The sequence below is a fragment of the Equus przewalskii genome, chromosome 17 (genome assembly GCF_037783145.1).
Source record: "Equus przewalskii isolate Varuska chromosome 17, EquPr2, whole genome shotgun sequence".
Taxonomy (NCBI): Eukaryota; Metazoa; Chordata; class Mammalia; order Perissodactyla; family Equidae; genus Equus; species Equus przewalskii.
The window spans coordinates 26,888,089-26,911,146 of NC_091847.1; the positions used below are offsets into that span (position 1 = coordinate 26,888,089).

The window sequence follows — 23,058 nt, forward strand, 5'->3', positions numbered from 1 at the left end:
AGACTCAGGCATTAGGGTGTCTGCTCAGGGCTGAAAGATCAACACACCTCAATCTAATCGGAGGAGAGTTAGGATGAGGCATTTTCATCTCATAATTTGGTGTTCTAATGCTTGCTCATGCAATACAATTAATAAACAAGAAGAAACTAGAAAGCTGCTAGAGGAAAAATCTCAGAAAGGAAGCTTTTAATTGCTAATTGCCTCATTAAAAACTTTGAAAAACATCCTATTGAGCAAGAAATTTCTAGTGCTTTAGCACATATTTTTATCAGGTAATTCTCTTCCTTGCATTTTTAACACAAGGACTTGTATAAAAGTGACAAAGAGGGCATCATCGCTGGCACTGCCCTTTTTACCCTCTGCTTGTTACATCATAGACGAGTCATTTGAAAATGGGCTTTACGTCTCAAACAGGAGCAAACTGCCAAGTTAGGCAGAAGCAGAAAGAGGAAAGATGATGGTAAGAGTGTCTTACCAGCCCTGTGAGTCTAAGAATAAAAATCAGAGAAGAAATCACTCGAAAATACAAAGTAGAAAGATGGATGCTCTGGAGGCTGAACTAATCCCTAATAGTGTTTTCCCTCTCAAGTTTTCCATGAGATGTCAGCCACTTGTTGAGTGTTAAAATACTCTTCAGCGAGAGAATGCTATATTTCCTTTGGCATTCCAGGCAGTTTCTAACCAGTGTTTGGAACTTGAAACTAGTGCCAAGCCTAAACACATCTGGTTGATTCCAGGCCACAAATAGCACTGGAATGCCTTCAACACCTTCCATAGCTGCCATACTTAAAAGTTTATTTCCAAAATAGAACTGACAAAAAAAAAAAATTATCAGACTGATGCTCCAGAGTTAAAGTCAGAGATGTGTCATGTAGAGAACTATGTATCCTCATAACATACATGAAGCTATGTGCTTATATTTCCTAATACAGACTTGCATTTCAGCAAATTAAATTAAAAGCCAGCATTACTAGATTCAACCCCATTTTCATTTGCTAAGTGTCATGTTATAAGATTAGGAACCCATTCTACACACTTCAGGTATTCAGTTATATGGGGATATATAATCTCAATTAGTAATCAAATATCTTTAATAATGCTGTTGAATGCCCCTGGGGCATGCTACTATTTAGAAAATGCTGTAGGCTGCTATATGTTATTTCATTAATGGTCTTTATCTTACTGGAACGTCCAATATAAATTTAGTGATGATAAATGTGGTAAGGCACAATACTAGAGTGGGAAGAAGTTATTTACCTGTAAGAGAACAAATTAGAAAGATCTTTGTTGGTGACTACTTGTTGTATTGGAAAGAAGGAAGATTCTAGTAATCTACTTGAAGGTAGCTAATAGTCTGAAGAAAAAAAGTATAATTCAAACCACATGAGAACCACTCAACTTTTGGAAAAGATGTTTTGAATGAGGTAAACTGGATAACAGAAAAGGGAATTCCAATAGAGTGCCAAGAGTTTGGAAAGACAGCGTGCTTCTCCATTTGACAAGACCACCATGGTGGGGAGGTAATTTAACAGGAAGCAGAAGTACATTTGGAAGAAAGACAGAGGTTTTGCTTTCCAGAAAACTTCAAGTTGCTATGCATGAAGTTGGTGTCTCTTATGTGTACTTGGACCTTAAGGAAAAGGATGCTATCAGGAGCAAGGATAAGATGCTTCCCACAGTGGCAATTCATTCCCAGGGGCAGGATGGTGCCGTGTTACATAGGGGAGACAGCTTCTGGAGTCTGATTGCCTGGGTTTAAATCCCTCTTTTATGACCAAGTGTGCAGTCTCAGGCATGTTAACCTCCCTGAGGATCAGGGCCCTTGTCGGTAAAAGGAGCTCATTTGTGGACCTAACTTGTGGACAGGGCATAAGGAGTAAAGGAGACAACATAGGAAAAGTGTTTAGTACAGGATTGCATGTGGTACGCACTCAGTCAATGTTAGATACTTTTACTTGCATTCATTAATACATGTTCAATAATTTCCCAAGTTGTAAGCAAGACACCATGTATCAGGAGCAGAGTACATGGAAGAAGTGAATCTGAACGGAGAGAAGAGAAATTGCAGATGAAAAATGTTTTGGTGCTTTAGTTGCTACAGCAATGCATGCGGAGAACTGTCCTACAACCTCCTTTAGATCCTAGTGTCTCATCAGCTCAGGAGCACAAAAAGGTCAACCAGTTAGGTCACTTCACAGACTGTCTGTGTGAATAACTGTGAATGAACATTATAGTTGAGATGCCTCTGTCTTTTCCAAAGGAACAAAACACAAAGCAGTGTCCTGAGAGAGAATGGGCCTGAGAGAGAGTTTCAAGGCCTGTTCGAAATGCTTGGGGGCTGCCCACTGAACTGCAATCTGTTATACAGATGGTCTATGGTTCATCAATTTTTAGAGAATTCATTTGTTAATAAACAATATGCTTATAACCTAAATATATTAATTCTCCATTATGAACTGACAATCTGAAAGAATAAAATGTTCATCTATTATGTCATGCGAAGGACAGAATTTGAGAGCAGGAATTGTGGAGTTTTGACCTACACTTTGCACTAAATATTCTATTGATCTCCAGAAATTTCACTGGTAAGCATTTAATAAATTTAGTTTAAATAGGAAGTGACTTGGACATGCATCTCTTTTTAACTTGTTTGATTGGTTTACCTGATTCAAATCAAGATGTCCTTGGATTAAATTTCCATATGAACGAGATTCAGAAAAACATTGAAATTGACATTGAGTGAATCAAAACTTTTTTAGGGTAAATTGTTTTCTCTAATATCGAGGTTCATGATTCACCCGACAGCTAGAATGATAACTGAAGTTAATAAGTGGAAGGTTTGTGGTATGAAAAATGCTATATTTAACTGAGAAACAAAAGTGGTAATTTATTTAAAACTTCCACTTTATTCAATAGTAGAAGCATTTTTATTACTTTTTAAAATAAAGTGGGTTTAAAAGCACCTACCACAATGTTTCAATAGACAAGGTACTCAGTAAATGTCAGATGTAAATTTTAGTGGAATACAAATGAGTTCTTGACAGTGCCTAATGGGAATTTCAGATTTTTTTATTTCACAGTCCTTGTTTGTGACAATTAATCCTATTGAAATCAATATTTATGTAGGGTTTCCTTCCTCTGTCCCAGTCCCAGGTCCCAGGAAAAGCAAGCAAGGAATACAGCATTTGTAAGGAAAATTAAGCATTGTATCTTTGATGTCTGCCTAGGAAATAAACTAAATAGGTCGAAGTAACAGAGCACAGGATCTCAAGAATAAGTAGCTCAAAATTTCCGTCTTGATTTAAACTATTCTGGATGTTAAGTTGTAGACAGATGTAACAAACACACTTTATCAATGACACAGTGGTAATCAACACATAATCAAATGATAATTCAACTTCATTTTCCAACCTTAGAATCAATCAACCCAAAGACTGTTCTCACTTGTAATTTTCATATTAATACATTCTCAGAATATTACTAGTGCTTAACATAAACAAATCAAAGGCTTGTGGGGCCCAATTAGGGAAGGAGAATGGACGAAATTTCCACATATAGTGAGAGAAAATTCATGAAGAATTTCACTTTGATGGAACCTAAGACACTGACAGTAGAAATGTCATGAGATGTTTGGTCAAGAGACCAAAAAGTTAACACACTGGAAACTTGACAAGCTGGGAAGCCAACAGGAGGATAATTAATCACACGTTTAGGGAAACCACTGGATGGTTAACATCTTGTTGCTAGGCAATATTTCTAGGCAGCAGATCTTCTCACATCTTAAAGAATCAGAACAGTTTATTTTCATTTTTTAAAGTACAGTATATTTTTCAAATTGATTATGCATATTTGTGTTCGTCAACTTTTGGGTCTCTCAACTATCTATACACCTATGAAGTTTATGGACTATCGCATTTATAAGAAATAAAGATATTGACTGGATGTTAATATGTATGATAGCCCTCACTAAAATAAAAGTTTTACACTCACCATGTAGTGAATGATAGAGTTTGCATATGGTCATATAATAAAACCAATCAGAGAGGGAAAGATGCCTTCAGAGATGTGCCTATTGTAGCTGAATAATGAAATACAAAATATATTTGAGGTTGATTAAAATATTAAAGTAAATTTAGGTATAAAAATATCTTTACTGTATAAATACTTAAGTAGGACTTGGTACTAAAGAAAATATCTATTGATATCCATGATAAAAGACAAATGTAGGAAATTTTGATGTTTCAAACATTGAATCATATCACACAAGTATAAAAACTACTGAGATTTGCTATTGAAATTAGGTTGTCTTTAAAGTGTCATTAGCTGAACTTTTAAAACAATAGCAATTAATATCAGATAGTTGAAGAAAAAGAAAACTGGCTTGATTGGAGGAAGAGCATTGTTATCTATCAATCTTGTTCTCTTCACAAATACGCTCAACACTTAATGTTGTCGAACTCACCCAACTTCCCCCCACCCTCAGGCTGATTCTCGTCACTCGCGCTGCCTCCTGCACATGCCCAGTGAGGAAAAAAGGGAAGATGACCTGTACAAGTGCTTCCCAAGGATAATTTTCCATCTCTAAAAAGGGTGCTACATATTTAGACAGTCAAAGTAGGACAGAAAGTATTCACATTTCCATTTCTTCTTTTTCTCTTCTGTCTCTTCACCACGTTTCCCCAAAAAGCATTAATGTTAGGCCAACTTTTTTCCTTGATATTAAAATGTTTGCTACCAGACTTTGTAGCTTACAATGAGAGTGTTTCTGTAGTTTTCCTTGCCGATATTTTGATTGAGATTCTACACTGTTTCTTTCCCCATCTAGGGCCAGTCAAGTATGCCAGATTTCTTTTTTTTTCAAATTATTTTATTGAGGTCATATTGGTTTATAGCATTGTGTAATTTCAGGTGTACATTATTATATGTCGGTTTCTGTATAGACTGCATTGTGCTCTCCACCAATAGTCTAGTTTTTATCCGTCACCACACATACGTGCCCCTTTACCCCTTTCACCCTTTCCAAATTTCTAGTGGAGAAAAGTTGGAGATGGCTTAGGGACGGGGCTGAGGCTGAGTTAGTTTGTGGTAGAAGGGTAGAAGGAGACAGAAGGGGGGAGGGAACATAGGCATAGCTCCCAGGAAGGTGCAGATCAGATCTCGGATTATGGGGACTGCTTCACATTATGATACTCCACCTTTCCTCTTTAAAATTAACCCACTATCTCTCTACTCATAGGGAAGAATTAGGCCGCTATCTTGTCACCTCTATAATTGTTCCTAATTCATAATGCATTAATTGGAAATTAATTAAATTTAGAAAAGTTTTTATTTTAGTCTTCCAAATATAAGTAATTTCACTAGCTCATTTGGCCTAATACTTATGTCTTTTCTTTCATAGTACCAACATTTTACTTTATTCAAAATATGGCCAATTTATAAAACCAAACAAAATCATCCCCAAATCGTGGCTTACTTGAAGTTTGGGTGATGAAAGTAATACATCATTGACTGAATTTTTTATTAAATTTTTACATATGCAGGTTCATCACAGCTTGACAATTTGAAGATATTTTCAATAACTGACTTGTGTCATGCTGTTTCATTGCCCTGGCCATTTAAATACACCTTTGACATGTTTTGTGAATTTGGTTTACAGATTATCTCGAAAGATATGAAGACAAGCACACTCATAAACACATGAATGATCCAGTAAATAGGCAACAAAAAAGTCCTACGGAGCTAGGCAAAAGCATTATTTCTTCCTTGTTGAAGGTATCAGCATATGCTACATCTTATGTTGCACAAGTGTACTCATTAAATATTATGAAATGTACAGCAGGCCGGGAAGCTCTAACTAGCTAGTCAAAGTCACTCATACCTGTGTGTTCGTATTTATGTCGCAGAAGGGAACTGCTTTTCTGGAATGTCTTGTCACATAAGTCACATGCATACATGCCACTCTCTGTCTTCTTGATCTTCTTTCGAGACAGACAGGAGTCGGAGTCTGTCATGTCATCTAGGCCTGACATGTAGTCTTGTGCTCCATCAAGCAATTCTCCCTGTGATACAATCACATAGTTCAACACAGTCTCTTCTCCTTGTGTTTATACCAAACAACTTCGCATAGGCTGACACTTGGAGAACCTCAAAAGGGCTTGCTACTAATTGATCTACTTTTTAAAAACTATTACTTTCCATGAAACATATAGAGGAGGTCTCACATTTCCAGAAAATATAAATCTTCTTTGCCCCAGATGGTAGAGCTCACTGTTTTTCAAGGACAGAAAATAGTCAGCTCTGAAGGTGAGAAAAACAAATTTTTAAAAAATCCTTAATTTTCTTTATATCAGGAAATACCAAGAGCGAAAATGAAACATCAGACTTTGTGTATTTCCAGTGTGCTTAACTTTGGAAATGATCTGTAGCTGTAGAAACCCCATTTTAATTGAATTTTATATTTAGGTACAAAATGTTATTATTATGCAATCTATTTAAATGTATGTCTACCAACTAAAGGCCTCAAGCTATAGTTTTATATTTAATTTTCTAATTTGAAATAGGGAATATTAATAACACTTTTTATCAATGTTCTATCTATGTTAAAACAGCCTTCAGCATTGAGCAATAATGAATGTGGATCAGTAAATTATTAAATTTCTTGATATTTATTTTGTCTTGATCCAAAGGAGTGCAAACTTGCATGATAACATACATTTCCATTTGCTAGTCCACAGTTCAGTTTTCTTAGACTACGTTTGCACTAATTAATATTAGAGAAGATTAAATAGGCTTAAATACATTTACAAAGAGGGCAGATGCACTGGAAATGGGAATCCTGGAACAGCTGTTACAGAGGTGCACTGCTATTTACGCTCCTATTTTGCAAACAGGCATTATACTCCGTGATGTTAAAACATACCTACTTTTGTATTTGAAAAACCATAAATTATTCACTAATTTGAAAATTACATTAAAAGTCATGTGGAATGTACAAAACATTTTTTAAATACACTTCAAAATAAACTATTCTCTATAAAAGCAAGTATGTATCAACTTTAGACATGCAGTATTGCACATTGTGAACATCTGTAAAAGTATATGACTGTTATAAATGTTAACTCTTAGCATCCATGCAAGTCCTACCAAATACTGTTATCAAAGTATAATTCTAAAAGCAGACGGATCAATCCAAATAAATCTCAAAAATAAATACTAAGTTCTTTATCTTATTAAAGGTAAATAAGCTAAAATAGTACAGTGTTCTACTCTTTCTCCATTTATTTGTCTAGCCCACTCAGTTTTAGGTTCAAATTAAAACAAACTCTTCTATTTCTGCTGAAAATAGAACACTTCATTTTTTTAGTAAGATTTTTTTCCCTATATGCTCGTAAATGATAACATTTTTACCTCCTCTCTTCAGAGCAAAGAGATATGTCTCATTACCTGAAATCCTTGTTTCCGCTGGTACTTTCTTCTTTGCTGCATATCAGCAAAAGTAGCTGCTCCAGTTGGATAGGTATAGGCCATATGTGGTAGGAAGCTCATCTGATCCAGTCCTGGGTATGGTCGGAGCCCAGGGATACTGGTCTGGACTGGTGGCATGAAAGTGGCGGGGGGAAATGCGCTTTGTGGAGGAAGAGCCGTGTATAAAGGTTTGGCACTAAATGGGTTCATGCCGAACACTGGGTTAGTGCTTTTGTTGTCCAGATTATTTGAATTCGAAAACTCCTTCTTGATAAAAGTCAAGTTTAGAGGCTCATCTGAGTTTTCAGATGATGAAGAAACACTGTTGTGGTCTAAATTTATGCTGCTAGCTTTTGTTTTGTTCTTTGCGGCTATAATACTTTTGGGTTCTTTCATTTGTTTTGGTAATGACAAGTCCAAAGGCTCAGCCTGGAGCTCCTCAGAAGAGAAGCTGTTTGGAGTGTAAGAACTACTGTGGGAGTTTTTAGAAGATGTGGAGGAAAGATTTAAGGGAGAAGGAGTATTACTCCTCGAGTGGTCCAATTTTTCAACTGGTTTAATATTGGTAAAATGGGAAGGTTTTGTTAGCCTGAGAGGAGGATCACAATTCGTAACACTGTTGTGGAGTTCTGCTATAGACGGTGATGTTATGGAGTCCATAGGTTTTACAGGAGACCTGGGTAATAAAGAGTCTTTTGTGGGAGGGTTACTGTTGGGAGCTAACGGCTTGGAGTTCCTTTCCAGTGATGGTGACCTGGAATTTGAATACTGGTAGACTTTTCGTTGCTCAAACCATTCCTTCACAAATTCCTGAGGAAGGCCCACAGCAATGGAAATTTTCAGCAGTTCATCAGAGTTGGGCTCCATGTTCATAGCATAATATGCTTTAAGTACAGACATGTGGTCCTTGTATGGGTTGATGGGGCTTGTCATTCCTTTCTCAGAAAGTACAGATGACAAGAGGAGGGCTTTATTATCAACAAAAACTCCAGCTTTGTTGGGGACTATGTTTTCATGAGGTTGCAGGACTGCCTTGATCTCTTCATTCATCTTACAAAGGTAACGTTCATGCTGATGCAAGGGAATGGGGCCAGGGAAACTTTCTTTACAGAACTGGCATGAAAATGGAGTGGATATGTTGTGGTTCTCAATCATTTTATCATCGGTGACCAAATCTATTAAAGTACGTAGCTTCTCTTTCTTTATATTACTGATCTGTCTCCTTGAGTCAGTAGTCAAGCTCTGGAGGCAAGCTTTGGCTTCATTGACCTTTTCTAATGTATAGTCAATAATACTTTTAGTGGCACCATTATGACTCACTACTGGAAGACCGACAGGTGGAATATTAGGAGAAGTAACTCCTTGTTCCTCAGGTTGAGAGCATGGATCCTTCATGTGATAACCTTTCAACTTTGAAATTTCTTCAGCCTTGCAGTCCATTTTTTGCCTGGAAACCGTATTGTCCACAATCTGTAGAACTTTTTGTACCTCGCTTAAATTACTATTCATTGTGGGAAATCCAAGTAAAGGGGCTTCCATCCCTACACCTAAGTGCTGCATTGGACTCTGAGCAGACGGATGAACTCCTAAAGGGCTGGTGGCTCCAAGTGCACCATTCATAAAGGGACTAGTGCCACTAAACCCGTGTGTGGCCATAAGAACTTTATAGTCATTGAAGTCTAGTGGTTCTGTTTTAATTTTAAGTAAGCCTGTTTGTTCAGACATACTAAGTGGTTTTCCGTTCTCCAATTTGTTTCTTAACTGGGTAATGGCTGAATTAGTAGGAGAAGAAGAAACAGAATTAGGGGAAGAACCCGTCTTGATATTGTTTCTCATTCGGCCATTTACAGAGATTAAACCAATACATTTCTTGCTGCTGATGTGTGAACTGTAGGAACCAGAATGGGAGAAACGTTTCTTGCAGTTTGGGCACTCGTATGGTTTTTCACCTAAAATGATAATTAAAATTAGTGTTACATTTCTCTGATTGTAATTACCAGAATCTGTGAAATCAAATGAAAGGAATACAATGGGGTACCTCTACATTCTAGGTGCTTAGATTAGAATTATGTGGCCATAACTGTTTCTGGGCTTTATCTACCCTGGGAAGACATAATTCAAGATGGTAGCAGTGGAAGGTGAGGGCTATCTATGCCTTTTTCAGCCAAGATCCCAAATCTTGTCTTGCCATCGGCAGCCTCCTATTTAAACAGTGTCAGATTAATGTGTGGTCAATAGCACAATAAAGATGTCACAGTATTTAAAGGGAAGTGTAGCCATGGCTTTAATCAACTCTGGAGATTCCATTGATTCTACCAATCCAACGAGTCCTTTGAATAGCATCCAATTTGGTAATAAAATGCTTGGCAGAGCTATCAAAATAGTTATAAAGAAGAAATCTCAGTGGTGGGATGTTGTTCTGTAATATACAGCTCTGAGGAATCAAAGAACGTTTATTATACAAAAGCTCTTATCCAAAATTCTTCAATTTTTTCTTTCATGGTTAGGTATCAAAAATGAATATCCTTCAGAATTTGCCAGCTGAGTTTCTTCAGGTCAAAAATATTAATGTGTAGAAGGGTTTTTAGAAGGACAAAAAGAAGCCTCTAGATTTTGTAAGAAATCAAAGCCTTTGCAATTTTTAGAAAGGATAAACATTCTTCTTCTGTTTATAAGATCATGCTATTGGTAGTACCACAGGTCTCATGAAGACAAAGCATATACACCTAGTTTATGAAGTAAATGGGTAGTTCCAACAAGCTACGAACAGGATTGCGTAGATTTTAAACAAGCTTTTAAAAGTCCCCTAATGAAACAAAATGCAAATGTGAGCACCGGCACCTCTGCTACTCACCGCTGTGAATTCGCAGGTGCTCCTTCAGATGGTGTTTGTATTTGAAGGCCTTGCCGCACTCTGTGCATTTGAACTTGCGGTTACCTGCTCCTTGGGTCAGCATTTGGTGCTATAAAAGGAGAAAGACTGACATCAGTTTTGTGCAGGATGAACAAAGGAAATTTGTTACAAATATTTTTAAAAGGCCTCTATTTTTCAGACAGGCCAAAAGGTTTGAGTGCATGTTTATTTATTTGCCCAGTCTTCCAGAGTTGCAATAAAAGTGATAATGTTGGCAATAAAATTGGAACAAATAAAAAAAAGTGCTTTCACATGCGCATCCAGTGCTTGCTTTAGAATTATCTCTGTAGTCTGTTTTCCAAAATGTTTCTTTGAGCCTTTGGAGATGAGAAAGCACAATTGTAAAGATGTTTGTGGTTCCCTGTGTTTACTGCAAATTCTAAAATCTGAAGATTCCCTGTTGGAATGCAACTGTTGTGTCAAGGAAAAAAAATATTATCGTGAAAATTCTAAATAGTCTCCCAAAAAACTCCCCACACAAATAACTAATTTTATCAAATTTTCTGTATCAGGGTAAAAAGTCTGTCTTATACTAAAGCAATGCCAAATTTGAAGAAGAAGAAAATAAGCCTCATACACAAACAAAAATCTCCTTGACTGTAAATATTTCACTACACTATAAGCATGTTTAAATATCCCATTCACTGTGCTAAGAGCAAATGAAAGCCCTGTTTTTCCTGAGGTGTTGCATATCAGATCTGATTCATTGTCAAATGTAAGAGACAACATCTTGGGTTATAGCTGCTTGAGCAGTTTTATCACAGGCCAGGAGGAAAGACTTCAACGACTTTTCATTTTCCTTTTTAGTAGTGTGCTAGGAAGTAGGGACAAAAAAGAAAAAAAGTTTACTGAAAAGACAAGTTAAAAGCAGCGAAGATATAATCAAACACAGCTGACCTTTTTGAACAAGAGAAAAAAAAGCACTGTGACTTAGAATTCTGAAAAAAAAAAAAAAAAGAATACAGTCATCCACTCTGGATGCTCAAGGTAGGAGGTCAGCCTTTTTCAAGCAGCAATGACACAAAAGCCTTTTGCAAAAAGACAGCACAGAAACGGTATGACAACTGCTAGGGTGTGCTGAATCTTCCCACATTCCTAGTGAGACAGATGGTGTTACATGGGACACAGGGAGGTTTGTTCAAACAGCAGCAACCTTCAAAGATCAAGCAGAGCCCAGCCCGCCGAGCGCCATTGAGGGACCAGCGCTCATATGTTGCTGAGTTGCATAAACAAACAGCAACAGCTGCTTTGTCTCCCCCCACAGCCCTCAGAGGACTACTATAAACTTTAGTTGTGCCACTGTTAATATGATACAATCATTTTAATTTACTAATTGTAAATGCCATGAGCAAATGAGGGGACTTTTCAACACCAAAGCTACCATTCATAATGCGCCAACACAATCACACTTCTGCATGTGAAATTTAAAGCAGTTATGCTAGATAAATATCTAGGCACTTTTTTTTTTTCCTAGAGTTTTTGTGCATATGAGCAAGGGGAGATAAACTGTTACATAAGTGTAACTATGCAAGCTTGGTTTTGGTAACTGAAGTTTGAAAAACATTCAGGTGACAAATCCAATCAGATATAAATGGAATAATTTTACATGAGTTGTTCTCTTAAAATAGTAAAATTCCATAATATAGTATCATCACGATTGCTTCATTGTGTTTGCTTATTCTCATTTTCTTATTCAAAGAAAATAAAGCCCAGAAGAAAACAACACAAGAATTTTATAGAATATCCTGTTTAATAATTTTAAAAACAGATATGGTGTTAAGGTTTAGATAGGATGATTCCAGATCTGTAGGGCCAGTTATTGGGACTTAAGGCACACCATTTGTGTTACCATCTGAACACATCATACTATCAATCTGCAGGCAATTCTCTCAGGGGGACAGAAGGAGCAGTTTTCCTAAAACATTTAAGGGACACTGTGAATCAATCCTGTTCAATCATTTTAAGGATTGAAGAAGCTATGCTTACCTGTAGACTTTTTATTTTTGACACAAATAAGCCAAAAAAGGCAAAGCAATTTTAAAATTTAACAAGAAATATGCACATTAAAAAGGGATTATTTTTAATGTAGATCCAACATTTTAGTATTAATTCAGTTCATTTAATATATATATGCATATATATTATATGCTTTTTTGATTTTCCTTAAAACTCTTAATTAGATTTCATAAACTAGTAGCAGCTTGTAAAAATACTCTAAGTAATTGAAGGTGTTATATGACAAATGAAAGAAATACATACTTCTTTTACTATGACTTAGATCCTATAGGAAAAAAAATTCTAAGTAAAACTAGGTGAAAAATGGAATTAAAATTGCTGAGATGTTTAATAATGTATAATTAAAATGCTACAATTTCATTCACTTTTTGTGGAACATAAAAATGAAACTAAAGTCAAGTTAAAGTGCAAATAAAATTTCTAAATTAGAAATTAACACACTCATTCGATCGTGAACATAAGACTATTAAATCATATTAGAAGAGACCATCAAAAAATCATTTAGACCTCAATTAAAGCTATTACCATTAAAAGATCTGCATCTTCAAAATGCCATGAAAAATTAATAATGATTGCCAATCAAAGCAATATCGTTTCTCTAAGGGGTTATTATAGAAAGAAATCACTTAAAACCAACCCCCCACCTGATCTGTCCCTGGCTTGTGCGTCACCATATGCCGCTCGAGCTGGGTGCGGTAGGCAAACGTGTAGCTACAAAGAGGGCAGGAAAAGTTCTCCTCATTCTTCTCGTGGCGGTACTTGATGTGCTCCTTCAGTGATGTCAAGCGCTTGTAGCCCCGGTCGCAGTAGGGGCAGGTCAGCAGTTGGGCAAAAGCATCTGGAGTTCCAGGTGGCAGGTCTGTAGCCGAGAGACGAGAGGGACAGAAGCAGGCCAAAAGGTCAGTAAATCAATGGCAGCTAATGGGCTGACTGCCCGGGATGGTATGACAGGAATCACGGCAATCTGCTCCACGAGAGTGCCATCATTGCTCTCGGCCTCCGCGCACACCAGTCCCCTTGCACACCCAGGACAGACTTGTCGGAATCGGCTCACACTGCGCTAGAAAATCAATTAATTACTTGAGCTTTTTGGGGGAAATTTAAACAGCTGATAAATGAGGAAATTCTCTTTAGGTGACTGACAGTTCGTTGTCGACCTTCAATCACATCTGACTGAGGAATTCACAGTGCGAAGGAGCTTTTCAGGTGTCGGTAAAGAAGAACAAAAAGTTAGGGTCAGTATCTCTAAACTTTTTTTGTTGCTCAAAAGTGAAATATTTCGGAAAGATAGGAATCAATTTAGATATTTTTATCTCTTAGAAATAGGCTCTAATTGTTCTTGTTCTGTATTGGATGTACAAATGACACAAATTTGCTGACAAAAAAATTTCACAATACCCTAAAATTACAGTTCTAATCTTTGCTCATGAAATTCCATGCCTCTGCAGCTGTTCTTCAAATTTTAAGGTAAACACCCAGGCATGTAGTGCATTTGTAATTGTAACAGCTGCAGAGGTCAGTGTAGTGGCTAAAAATGAATTACAGCCTCACCATTTTCTTCTTGCCCATTGGCCTCTGGCGTGCCAAGGCGAGACAGCTCCTCAGGGGCTTCTGGGTAAATAATGGCTGTGTCACTGCGCTGAAGGTACTCCTCGATGCTGACTGCATGGCCATCGCGTTCCTCCAGTTTTCTTTTGGCAAAGTATTCCTCAAAGTCTGATGTGCAATTTGCATTCTTAACTGAAATCACAAAAGGAGAAGAAATGTCTTTTCAGAGCCTTCTTCCTAGGAGCCCAAGTCTGCTTAGACCATTGTTAGTAAGAAATGTTGACTTGCAAAAAGAGAACAAACACCTAGTTTATTTATAAGAAGTGTTGCAGGTGATCAGTTATTGATTAAATGCTGCTTCTCACAATACATGCAAAAAAAGAGAACACTTTAAGTTAAATAGGCACATTTTATTTTTCTTCTTTCCTGGAATACTAGTCTACATAATTCACAAAGAATGAAAGAAATTTTAAAATGTTCTCAGGGAAAATTCTTAAAAAACAGAACTACACCCTAAGATCCATAAAAATGAGAGATACTATAAGCTCAAAGCTATTTTAATAGTCTACATAAAACTTCTTTTTCTCGTAAGAAAGGTATATTTAATTTTTTATTGTGCACTAAACTTAACTTTCCTAACCACTGATACATCCTGTTGCTAAATATGAGTTTTTAACCCTCTGCTCTCGGAATATCACAGACGGCCAGGACTCCATAGTCTGAGACGGATGTGAACGGACAGGTATTCCTAGAGAGATAATAAAGCAACTTTGTAAAAAAAATCATGGAATGCAGCAGTTTATCCTTCTCCATAATTTCAATATTTAGCTCAGTTTTTAAAACTCCTGAAAATAAAATTAAGAAATAAAATAAAAGTGACAGAGGGAGTTAAGAAACTGGCAATATTGCTATGTGATTTGGGTATGATTTTTAACTTTTGTAATTATGACACCATTCCCATGAAATGAATAATAGATGTAGATCAATTTTAGCTACTTGTGTCTCAAGACTTTGTATATTTAAAACCTCTAGATAGGTTTCTGAAAGAAATTATGGCTTAAATATCCTAAATAAAAATTTTTATGCATAAGACAGACTTGGAAGAGTGGCTGGTACATTATTCTCTACTATCAGTAGGTGAAAAAAAGTCCTTAACTGCTACAGTTCATGGGGTAGTCCTACTTTCAGAGTTTCTGAGAGCAATTAACCTTGATTCCATTATACTCCTCACCTCACCTCTGCCCTGAAAGATATTACAGTATTTGCCCCACTAACTTATCCCTGGTAATTTGTGGCAGGGTGATGTTCTAGCAAGCTTATCAATTTTTATTTTTATTTTTGGGTTTGACTATTATGAACTTGTGGATAACAGATGAGAAGAATAGAAAGTGGAACCTTCTATTAATTCAACAAATATTTACTGAATGACTGGTATGTGGTAGGCATCATGTCTTGTTTTGGTAAGCAAAAAACAGATCCATTCTCATCCTTCTGGAAGCCATGAGAATAATCAATACAACTGATATTATCTCAGAAATAAATATAACATTAGAAACTCAAATAAGTACTATGAAAGAAAGTTGTGTGATGAGATGAAAGACGAGGGGGACCTGACGGATCAGGAAAGCTTTAACTGAGAAAGCATGAAGTTAACTAACTTCAGAAGCTGCGGAGGAGCAGCATGTGCAAGGATGCGGTGACTGGGAGGAGCATAGTGCATTTCACAATCTGAAAGGACAGTGTTAGAGTGCAGGGAGTGAAAGGGGAGCACCACGACGTAAGGGTGGAGAGGCAGGTGGGAACCAGACCATGTAGCGTGCGATAGCCCTATTAAGGATTTGGATTTTATTCTAAGACGAACAGGAAGCCATTGAAGGGTATTAGGCAAGGAGGATGGTTGGATGAAACTATGGACTATCTGCATTTTTAAATGACAACTCTGGCTATAGTATAGTAAGGATAGGAGGAAAAGAAAAATTGATTCAGGGAAACAAGTTAGGAGGCTCTTGCCACAGATAAAGGCAAAAGATAAAGGTTAAGGAATTGGTGATGGAGACTATGAGAAGTGGCTGGACTTGGGAGATACTTAAGTAAACTCGTTAGACTTGGGAAAGGATTGGGTGTGCCAAGGAGGGAGGTGCTAAGGTGCTCATACTCTTAGGTTCAGGCTTTTTGAATTTGATGGATGGTAGCTGACACTCACCAAGCACTGGAATTCTAAAAAGACTTGAAACTATGAACTAATACATTGGATCAAATGAAAGGAAACTGGGGGGAATTACACTTTGTAGACTATTAAACTAAGTGCTAACAATCCTGAATACTGTGATCGCAAAGCCTTCTCTTTTGCCACTTTGACTCCTGTTAAGTTTAACAAGAGCAATAGTCTGATTCCAACACCTGTATTTTCTTCAAATATAGGTTTGGAATGTGCAATAGAGGATTAATATTTTATGTTTTGTAATTTTGTTTAAATCCTTTCTTAGAATCTTAAGTCTAAAATCTGTTCTTAGAAGAATAATAATGATTAAGACCATTTTTCCATGGGTATACTCATGATGCCATAGATGCTTGCCAAAGGATATTTATTGGTAGTGATTGTGATGGTGTCATTTAGCTTGTGCCATTAAATCGCTAGGGAGTAGGAAGGAACTGCCAACTTGCACAAATTATTTATTCATTGTTTTGGATCATTAAAATAACTTCAGATCTAACAAAAATCACCTTTTGTTTTTAAGGGAAAGAAAAGATAAAAGGAACAAAATGGTGGATCCAAGATGAACTTCTTTTGAGCAACTTCACTAATTTGACCAGTAACTAACTTCTTTTTCAGCACTGTGGCAGTAGAAGGTAATGTAATAGCTCCTTTCTGAACCCAGACCTACTCAAAAGTAGTCAAATGTTTAAGACATGATTTATTTAAATTTTTGAAGAAATGTCCCACTTGAAGATCTTTAGTGTAACCCAGAAAACATAGATGGATGTACATTTAACATCCTAATTTTATCTTGATATTTCAGCAACTATTTGAATTATCTGGCTATCTTTGCATGAATTTTCATTTGCATATGAATGTTTCCATCAGAAATGTAATCAAATGCAAATTCAATTGGATTTGCATTAATAGCCTTTCAGCTTAAAAGGGAGGAAAATTCTGATTTTTCTGGATAGGCAAACTAAACTGCATCTAGATACACTATTGGTGTTTGGAGAGGCAATTCACTTGCTAGATCAAATTTGGCTATGCTAGATTTCTATGTCAAGTGTAGTGGGGACAAAAGACATCAAATCATGTACTCTCTTTAAGGATCATCTTGGATAATCTTTATATCCTGAGCATTGCGTATATTGCCTAGAAATTATTAGACCCTCAAGAATCATTTATGGAATAAGTGTGGAATAAATTATGTCCTTAACACTAATTTTAGTGCAAAAGTCTTCTAGTAAAAGGAAGCAAAAGATAAGATACATACAGTTGAGCTAGGGACTTAGACTTACTATTAAGGCAATTGGAGAACAATTATGGGATAAACTGTGTTGTGGTGATCAGAAATACTTGCAAGAATTCTACAGGGCTCAGATGAGCATTCAAAAAGGGTTTCATAAAGAAGACAGTACCTAATCATTTACATCTATTTGCTCCATCAGGATTTTTCTTCACGTGGTATAGATATGCTATAAGTTATATATCTCATATATCTAGAGCCACTTAAGTGGGCTAGAATTGAATCTTCCATGAACTGTGGATATAATGTGATTTTTCTTTGGTGTTGCTATGGATACTAGTAACGTATGGTTTTTCTGCCCAGCACCACAACATTCTCCTTTGTCTGGGAACAGCTCCCCCTTTTCCAAATTGCCAAACTTTATGGTACCCAAAGGAACTGCCACGCCACGATCCTCCTCCCCTAGTGACAGTGGATTAATCTGTGCTTGAAGCAAACCAGTCTTAGTCCTCCATTCTCCAGGCCAAACCATTAATTGGTCTAGGGGTAGCCAACAGATTCAACTGAGTTCAGTAAATCCCTTCCCAATGATTTTAGGACTTTGTTCCAAAGAGAGCATCAAAGTAGGGTTTTTTTTTTTGCTTTTCGTTTTTTTCCCAAGTGATTATAGTTATAAGATGTAGAATGAAGGAATTAATTTTTCCCATGTAGAGTAAGATTTAGGAAGCAAGAGAGCGAAGAAGACACACAGAGAAAAGCAGAGACGAGATGGAAGTCCAGACAGTATATTTCTACCTCCACTTACTCCTGAGGCCAAGCTGCACCTCTGTCATTCCAGTGGCTCTGCTGTCAACCCTCCTGAGATTCTATGAGCCAAAAAATTCCTTTTCTACTTTAGGCTTTGTTGTCCTTCAGTCTCTTAGACCTCAAATCACTCTAACTGTTTTAATATTAGAACAAATGATGGGATTAAATTTTAGTTACTCTCAAAATTGTTGGGAAGGATGAAATTTTGATTCCATTTGGAAGTTTACATTTTTGGTTGTTACAAAGATTTTGTAATACTGTATAGTGAACACAGGGATGAGGTAGAAAATTTGCTAGAAAGTTATAGAATTCCCCACTGCATTTTTTTAATGTAAAATCAACCTCGTCTTTCTTTTTTCTGTAATCCTCTTCACTCCTTGGTCTTCTTGGAAGAAATGCCAAAACACACTGACGAAGGATATTTGCATGGTACTTATGATCACACCATAACAAAAATTCACAAGAAACCTCAAATAATTTCTTCCCAGACCTTCTCCAGAGATGTTGCATTTAGTCCTAAAATTTACCCTAATGTCTTGCAAATATCTCAAGCTTTGCTAAGGTCAGGTAAACTTTTCTCTATCCAAAAAAATAACTTCATTAATTAAAAATGTTTCCTCATTGCCACATGTATTTTAACATTGTTAGGGTAAATTTCTAGGTCTCTTCAAGTCAGAAAAGCCTCAAACTTCTTGTAAATATCTAGGTCACTCTTACTAATGTTGCTTTGTAATGATACTTTCATATATATCTTTATGTCTATCTGAAATAAATATAATACTTTTAGATAGGTAATGATAAATATCGATATGGACTGACTTTAAAAATTATTGCCTAAAAAATAAACAGTGTTAACAGAACTCTAAGTAAAATAGAAATATTGGTCTCCAAATCAATCATCCCCCATAATCGAGTTGTTTTAGGATACTTCCTCAAAAATACTTAAAAGTGTGTTTTACTTAGTGTTTTCACAAGTAGTTAAATTACAAGGAGACCTTGATACTTACTCCTCCTTTTCTGTTTCTCTCTGTGCTTTAATTCCCTCATGATTTATTTTCTTTATTTGCAACAAGCAAGCATTCACATAGGAAGATAGGTAACCTGTTATCACTGGTCTAGTACTCAGCATATTTTTAATTTTCATAAAAAATTGAAGAATCATATTTGAATATTATGCTAAGTCATTTTAATAAACATCAAAATGAATAAATAATTCCTTTGGAAAAGAAAGTATCTTGGAGTGTCTAGAAGAGCTGAAGCAAGTATAAGTAAAATATTAAGTAGAATCATTCATCCATCCCTTTGTTTTAATAACTGTTTACTGAGTACCTACTAGCGCCAGAGAGTGTGCATGGGGATGAGGATATAATGATGTTGATTGATCATTTTTTTCCTACTTCTGTGATTCTCATATTTAGAGATGTACATAAAATAGTTGTGACTCTGCAATATACAGATCTATAAACACACAAATGTATAACGGGGGATTATCTTTATATATGAAAACTTCCTCAATATAATGTAGAAAGTATGCATTTATCATACAATCCAGCTTTTATTTACTTCACGATGCCAAAGTGAAGGGACCTGAAAAAGTAATCACAAATCTAGGTAACTGTATTCATCATCTCTTGAAAAATAGCCTCTTTTTTTTTTTTTTTTGAGGAAGATTAGCCCTGAGCTAACATCTGCTGCCAATCCTCCTCTTTTTGCTGAGGAAGACTGGCCCTGAGCTAACATCTATGCCCATCTTCCTCCTCTTTATATGTGGGGCGCCTGCCACAGCATGGCTTGCCAAGTGGTGCCTAGGTCTGCACTTGGGATCCGAACTGGCGGGTGAACCCCAGGCTACCAAAGCAGAACGTGTGAACTTAACCAATGCACCACCAGGCCGGCCCCCCAAAATAGTCTTTTTTTAGCAACATTTTAGATGATAAGAAAACATAGAAAATTATTTTTAATATAGCCATTTGTATTGAATTTTTTGGTTTAAAGAAGCCCATACTAGCATTTGTTGAGGTATATAAATTTTCATGGCTACTGTGTTTAAAGTTGACTAATTAATGGAATATAAGCATTTCATCCTTAAAAATACATGTGTGTCTTTATGCAGAAGGCTTCCAAAATACATATTGGCACCAGATATCTAAAAACAACTGCGAGGGGAGAGAATGATCTTTTTCTCATTACACAGCTACAGGGGCAGCCCAGCAGGGCCTCTGACGGCTACAGAGGTGTGTGCAAAGCCAGGAAGGCTCCTCAAGAGCGACAAAGTTTTCTCCTCTTCTTGGGAATTAGTGCAGCATCTGGGCCAGTCTCTCCATGCCAGCTCTGACGTGGCTTTCTCCGGGAAAAACATGTTCAGATGCCAGTGAGAGTTCCCCATGTGGAAGAGCTTTAGGAGAGAGACTTGCAGAAGGAACAACGGATGGGAATCTCTAGAACTCTGCAGGATTAAACCTCTCCTTCAACAGCAGCAAACAGCCCAGTCGGGGACTGAGTCTAATTTTAAAGTGAAGTTTTACATTAGGAGATTGTGATTATCAAGATTTAGAGACAACTAACCTTTAGACAGTTATGACTGCTATGTATCAGTACAGAATCCACGCCTTTAAAAAAAAATTCCCAAGTTAGATAATATGTATTGATCTTTCACATGACTGTGTAATCTAAAACTGCAAAATTGGTATATTACCAAAAAGACCCTTAGACTATTTTATTATATTCTAGAGGGATTTATGGAGCAAGGTGTATTTGCCCAGCAATTCAGTGCTCTTTCCATATGCTTTCTGTAGAGACATACAACACCTAAGGATGCTCTAGGACAGTGATTTTCAAAATGCGGTCGCCGGGCCAGCAGCATCAGTATTACTTGGGAAGTTGTTTGAATTGCAAATTCTTGGGGACCACTCTAGACCCAGACCTACGAATCAGCAATCTGTGTTTTAACAAGCCTTCAAGGGATTCTGGTGCACGCCCAGTTTAAGAAGCACTACTCTAGGAATTCAGTTCTCTGCCTCATCCGCCTAAACAAGGCATTCAGTAACAGGGTTTTGGGAAACAGCACAGAATTGCTCCCATGTCAGGCAGCCTTTGCAACTATCTCACTGAGTTCATAGCTTCCTTCTGCACTTACCAAATATCATCTGCATATCTCAATCATTGAACTTATCGCATCACATTGTAATCTTTCATTTACACGTCTGTGGGCTAAGAGAAGCATGGACCCAGTCTTACTCAGCTTTCTGTCAGCAGGGCCTAGTACAGCTTCTGGCACACACTAATGCTCAGTAACTGGAGATTAGGCGAGGTTCAGGGTCATTGGATACTCATTTTGGCTCAGCTACTTACGTTGTTTAATCTCAATATCTTCATCTGTAAAATGAGCCAGTATATGCTTTCTGGGGTATCCTCAAAGTTTCAGAATTCCTAATTTCCATTAATTAATTGCCCTAATCAATTTGCTTTTTTATTCACTGGCTAGGCCTAGTGAGTTTTATCTGTATTCTCTTCAATTAAAAACTCAACACAACACAGCTTTCTGATGGAGGAAACAAGTACACAGATTAAGAAAAAATATTTTGGAGGTGCCTGGAAACCACAGATGACATCGCAAGGAAAACAGTGCTTATTAAATATTTGTTGAATGAATGAAAGAGACACTCAAGAAGCTTGGGATATCAGTTATTTCTTGTGGGAACTCTTGCTGTGAGGGGGAGATAGCTGTCCCTAATCACAAACCAAGCTAATAAAACCACAGCATTCATTAGTCAGGAAGTGACAGGCTCTTCTCGGCATACACTGATTATAGTCTCAAAATGACCCCCCGTCTAACCTGCCAAGAGCTACTTCTGTTTTTCTCTCCTCACAGCCTATCTCTAGCTCTACTTTATTTTTAAAAACTCAACGTGGGACATTAACTAAAACATTTAAAATGATAATTTGCATGACATGTCTGACTGGATGACAAAACTCTTCCAACATATAAAAATGTGACAGATATTACACATCAGAAGAAAGCAACATGCTTTACAATAGTACAACTCCCTCCTTGTTAATGATTTAGGTACTAACTGAATTATCTGATAAACTGATCTTGCACAATTGATTGACACTATACATCCACTCAACTCCTGCTGAGAAATACCTTACGATAAAACTTGTGAGCCTTCTGTTACCCATATAAGAAAGCGAGCTAATTTAAAAGTTTTCATGTAAGCTCCATATAAGAGTAATAATAAGAGGAACTGGAAGTTATTAAATCAAGAAGATAAAGGTACAAAAACTTTTTTTTTCCTTCTTAAAGATTGGCACCTGGGCTAACAACTGTTGCCAATTTTTTTTTTTTCTGCTTTATCTCCCCAACCCTCCCTGTACACAGTTGTATATCTTAGTTGCAGGTCCTTCAAGTTGTGGGATGTGGGATGTGGGACGCCGCCTCAACGTAGCCTGATGAGCGGTGCCATGTCCACGCCCAGGATCCGAACCCTGGGCCGCCGCAGCGGAGCTCGCAAACTTAACCACTCGGCCACGGAGCCGGCCCCAAAAAAACTTTCTTAATCTTTTCTTCACTTTCTTCTATGCTAATGACATGACACACAGAATTTGTGCTCAAAGAAGCCTAATCGATGGCCGGCCTGCTAACTTTGTCAATAATATTACCAATTTGGGGGACTTAAGCCTTGCACCATGGTGTTTCTGGCTCAAGCAAGGTTTTCAATTTAGATCTAGATCTTTACCTGGATTTCAGTTGCTCTGGAGACACCCTAGAAGGAGCCTTTAAAACTGGACAGAATTGCCATTTCTAGGTGGTTCTTTAAGCGGTCAGTGCCTGATCTCACCCTTTCCCAGCCTGGCTTATAC

The 23,058-nt window shown here is 37.0% G+C and overlaps 1 protein-coding gene across 7 annotated transcripts in view; it reads right to left on the reverse strand.

The window, feature by feature from the left end:
• Positions 1 to 23,058, reverse strand: part of ZEB2 (zinc finger E-box binding homeobox 2) — a 132,223-nt gene that overhangs the window by 5,583 nt on the left and 103,582 nt on the right. For all 7 annotated transcript variants that reach the window (XM_070581312.1, XM_070581315.1, XM_070581313.1 and 4 more), the window contains 5 exons: positions 13,946 to 14,134; positions 13,039 to 13,253; positions 10,319 to 10,427; positions 7,444 to 9,413; positions 5,879 to 6,059 (listed from right to left, as the gene is read on the reverse strand). In XM_070581312.1, the coding sequence (XP_070437413.1) occupies positions 5,879 to 6,059; positions 7,444 to 9,413; positions 10,319 to 10,427; positions 13,039 to 13,253; positions 13,946 to 14,134 (2,664 nt within the window). The remainder of the gene's footprint in view (positions 1 to 5,878; positions 6,060 to 7,443; positions 9,414 to 10,318; positions 10,428 to 13,038; positions 13,254 to 13,945; positions 14,135 to 23,058) is intronic.